Raw genomic sequence first — 4,418 nt, forward strand, 5'->3', positions numbered from 1 at the left:
TCGATATGCTTACCAAGAGGACTAGTAAATGTGTAGTCAGTCGAGTAGTTCCATCATCTGACCCAAATTTAGTGTATTGAACGAGGTTTGTCGGTTGCATCACGCCTAACGCATTGAAAGAGGTTTGTCAGTTGCACACATCATAGAAACGGGTATAGTATGACTTTTTTTGTTCCCAATTTTTTTTTATTCACACGCCTCGCTGCCGCTCGCCGCGGCGCCCCCATTTCCGCCTCGGTGCTGTTCCTCGCCTCCTTCCTTCTCCTACGAAATAGATTGAGCCCATTTGCAAATGCGATCAACTTAGAAATAGCTGCCGCGATAAATTAAAATTCGCCTTTATTGCACACCATACATACACATACATATACTCCAACTTGGGAATTACACACATACTACAACTTCCCGACATATGTAATCAGATATACGTACTCATCAGATGATATGTAATCCGACGATCTTCTTATTACGGTGCCATGCATACGTACTGCAAGGGCACTCCACGTAGGGGACTCTTCCGTAGTGTAGTACTCCGTATAATCGATGATGCATGCAGGCATCAGACGGCGCTCTTGACGTGCCTACTATACCCAGACTTCATGTCAAAGTATCTGCTCCACAGCACGATCCCTCCGTAGTTCTTAGACCGGTGCACGATGGGCAGCACCTTGGACACCAGCGTGTCCGGATCTACGTACCCGCTGCCCTTGTTCGACGCCTCTCGCTCCGCCGGCAGCCCGAGGCAGACCGAGCTCTTGGGCAGGCCCTTGGTCCAGTCCTCCCACGCTGCCTTGAACGCAGCCACGTTGCCGGCCCTGTAGCTGCACACCGGGTTGTTGTAGAACTGGACATGCACGCGGTCGAAGAGCCCCGTCCGGAGCGCCTCCCCCAGCCTCTTGTCCGGGAACGGGCACTGCGGCGCTGCCGTGATCAACACCTTCTTCTCGCCCTTCCTGTTGCTGTAGGCCTTGAGGTCCCTGGCGAGGTCGTCGTAGTAGGCCTTGCTCCCGAGCTCGATGTCGAAGTCGATGCCGTCCAGCACGGCGTCGCCGAACGGCCGGGAGTGGGACTTCCCGCCGAGGTAGTTGTCCCAGAGGTGGTTGGCCACATCCTTGGCGTCGGCCTTGGAGGCGAGGGAGTACTTTCCAATGCCGCCGCCGATGGCGAGCAGGACGAGGATTTTCTTCGACTGGCAGTACTTGACGTCGTGCCCGACGTCCTTCCAGGGGTGGCCGGCGAGGTCGAGCTTGTACTTGCCGCGGCCGAAGTTGGTCAGGAAGGAGAGGATGACGGTGGAGTAGAGCTTGCTCTCGCAGGCCTTGCGGAGCGACCCCTCGCTGGAGGTCTGGCCCCAGTACACCGTGATCCGGCCTGTCTTCCCCGTCGCGGCTGCCGTGCCGAGCGACGACAGGAGGATGCAGCAGACGATTGCCAGGGTTAGGCGGCACCCCATGTCGTTCATCGACATGATCTTCTTCTTCTTCTCCACCCTCGGATTAGCTAGCTAGGTGTTTGTGTTTTTACTTGCACTGTGTCTGCACGGATTGTTATGCGACGAGCTGGTTCTTTTATAGGCAGCAGCCGGGTACGTTTCCTCCGCCTGAAGCAAGCATGCGTACGTGCGACTTTCCCTTCTTTTTCTAAGGATGTGATCCGCAGGACTTGGATTTGCTAATTCTGAGAATTAACAAAGTCCCATCTAACTCTCCTTTTTTTTTGCGGGTGCCCATCTAACTCTCCTACACGTTAATTAAACAAAAAAAAAAAAACCGAACCAATCTGTGCTTGATGTGTTAGAGGAACTGTGGTATTTCCAGCCCATCGGGGTTCATATCATGATGCTTACATTTATTTCTGAATTTATTTCAGGATTTCCGACAATGCGCGTTCGATGGGAGTGATGTTAAAAAAACAAAAAAAAAGAAAAAATCCTCATAATTCTCCGGCTTCCCAGGCGTCGGCACACACTGCCGGCCCCCCTTGCATGCATGTGCTATTGTGTTGATATATGTTACATTGTGTGTTTTTTCTCACAAGTGTCCTACAAGAACATGGCTCCATATCTTGTCAACACATAATATGATGCAACTTGTGGAGTTTTCAATCAATACCATCATACACTGATCACTAATCTGCATGGAAGTGAACAACTCACTTATTAGGTGATACAGATAAGAGTTTGTCTGAACTCAACATTCTCCTCTTTTTTGACCACCGAAACTTGAAGGAATTTCACCGCCGCTTGTAGTCATCTTGATTCACAATTTTCTCACTACACGTGTAACCACCCGAGCCCTGGCCCGTCTCCAAGTCTCTCATGCTAATCGTACACCTCGTTGCTATTACCGCGTCAAGCCTCTGCTGTCCTGATTGAGTCTTTAGGGTCACGATCCCAAACCACTCAACCCCCACTACAGAGTACCACTGATCATCACCGACTGATTTAGAGTATCATGTTTCCTCCAACCATTGGGCCCTAGTCCGAACCACGTGTCACTCGCTTTTCTTGCTGAAATAGGCTTCATTTCTCTAGATCCTTACACTATAGGCCCTCAATCGGCACCAAGTGAAGTCTTCGATCAGAACACAACTCCACCTTCAACATGACTCCATGGTAGATCATCAGTCCACCCTCGGCCCGCTGACTTCAAGCTCCCATGTGAACCGTCTTGAATCAACCCCGCGTCATAGTCTTGTCGAAGCCACATAAGCCCTCGAGCATGTATCAAGTGTTTCTATGCCGAGAAGTCTGGCACCCTCAGCATCACACTCCTATGTCACCGTCGCTGAACCCACCACCGTCTTCTGTACCAACCAACTCATGTCGATCCGTCAACCTGCATAGTTTGTTGGAGGTATGCCCTAGAGGCAATCATGTATGATGGTATTTCCGATGTGTTCATGAACCGATGTAGTCCTCGGATGTTATCAATGAAGCTTGTCGGCAAGTATGCGACTTGTCTATGAGATCTTGTGTTTTATGATATGTTGTAAATAGTCTGTGGTCGTAAGTTACGTGTGGGCACACGCCGAACTAGACTAGCATGTAGTACGATGGATGGTTTTATCTCACTAGCCATGAAGCATGTGATGCTCGCGAGGTGCATGGATCTGATCAGATCTGAGGTTGGGTACAGGAGATCGGATCCAAGCTCGGATGGATATCGGATTGGACAGACCCAACTATGCGACACAACGATAGGTCATCTATGAATCTCTAGTACACATACGTATTGCGTCCTCGGACCTGAGCTGACGCATGTGCTCGAGATGGTGACCAACTTTCTTTGGGCCGACCAAACGCTGCTTCGTCACTGGATAGTTACAAAGGTAGGTTTCGGGCTTGTCCGGACCCATGCGATGAGACATGGTTGAGCAAGATGGGATTTTCCCCTCCGAACTGGAGAGATATACTCTGGGCCCCTCGTGTGATCTGGCCTGGATAAGCATGGCCATGCGACTAGGATTATGAGATAATCCGAAGTGTTGGTCCGATTAACTGGAACAGGAAAGAGGTCCGGCTGCAACATGGATGACTACATCGCCTTGAGCCCGACAATGTATATCGTGTGGCAAAGGGAACATAAGTGTAATGTACAATGATGAGTGATATTTTTACACTCATTCATCCTAGTTTAAACCGAGATATTTCATTTAAAAAGAGATATTCGCTCAGATATTACTACTAATGACTAACAAATGTAAATGATTCCACAAATCCTATCTTTGATGTGTTTCCACAGGAAATTGGCCAAAAGGGAAGAAATCACGTGTGGACATGGAAAGGAATGGGAAGGAAGAAAGAAGGAATCAACAAGAGGTGTGCTAGAAGAAACAACACAAAAGACGACGTTCCATATGACCGTGTGCGCTCGTATGAGCGGTCGTATGGCGTGGATATTCGAGGCAGATCTTCCACCTGAGCAACTTTTATAAAGGGGACCCTACCGAAATGTCAATGGGGGACCGTCGAATGAAGCCAGAATATCATCATCTTCCTCTTCATCCACAAACCCTAGCCATCGCCATTTCCATCTCCATAGCCACCATCACCCCCATAGTGCTTCCTCATATAGTTCATACTTGTAATCGTGCATCGCACAAGACATTCATTGTAAGACATATTTGCAATCAATCAATCTTCAAGATGTGTTCTTCAATGTTTTCTTCTTGCGATCTGATCTCCATATGTGAGTAGTTCGGTAAGGTATGGGTTGAGGCATAGGCCTGGCAGCCCTCTATATTAGTTACGAGGCAACTCCATGTGATGGATATAGCTTGCGGTAGGACAATTGATTCTTGATGTAGGACTCGTGTCGGTCAAGATGTTATTTTGACACATCCCCTACTTCGGTTCGTAACAAGCACATCTCAATGGGTGACTTCCAGTGTACAAATTAAGATCATATCTGGTCCCA

At 48.8% G+C, this 4,418-nt stretch overlaps 1 protein-coding gene across 1 annotated transcript; it reads right to left on the bottom strand.

The window, feature by feature from the left end:
- Nucleotides 1-340: 340 nt before the first annotated feature.
- On the bottom strand, nt 341-1,524 carry LOC125541658 (hevamine-A-like). Its single transcript, XM_048705007.2, has one exon. It carries the CDS (start codon nt 1,466-1,468, stop codon nt 560-562), a length of 909 nt encoding a protein of 302 aa, XP_048560964.1. The 5' UTR covers nt 1,469-1,524; the 3' UTR covers nt 341-559.
- Between the last annotated feature and the right edge of the window lie 2,894 nt (nt 1,525-4,418).

The sequence above is a fragment of the Triticum urartu genome, chromosome 2A (genome assembly GCF_056163025.1).
Source record: "Triticum urartu cultivar PI428250 chromosome 2A, HENAU_Tu73, whole genome shotgun sequence".
Lineage (NCBI taxonomy): Eukaryota > Viridiplantae > Streptophyta > Magnoliopsida > Poales > Poaceae > Triticum > Triticum urartu.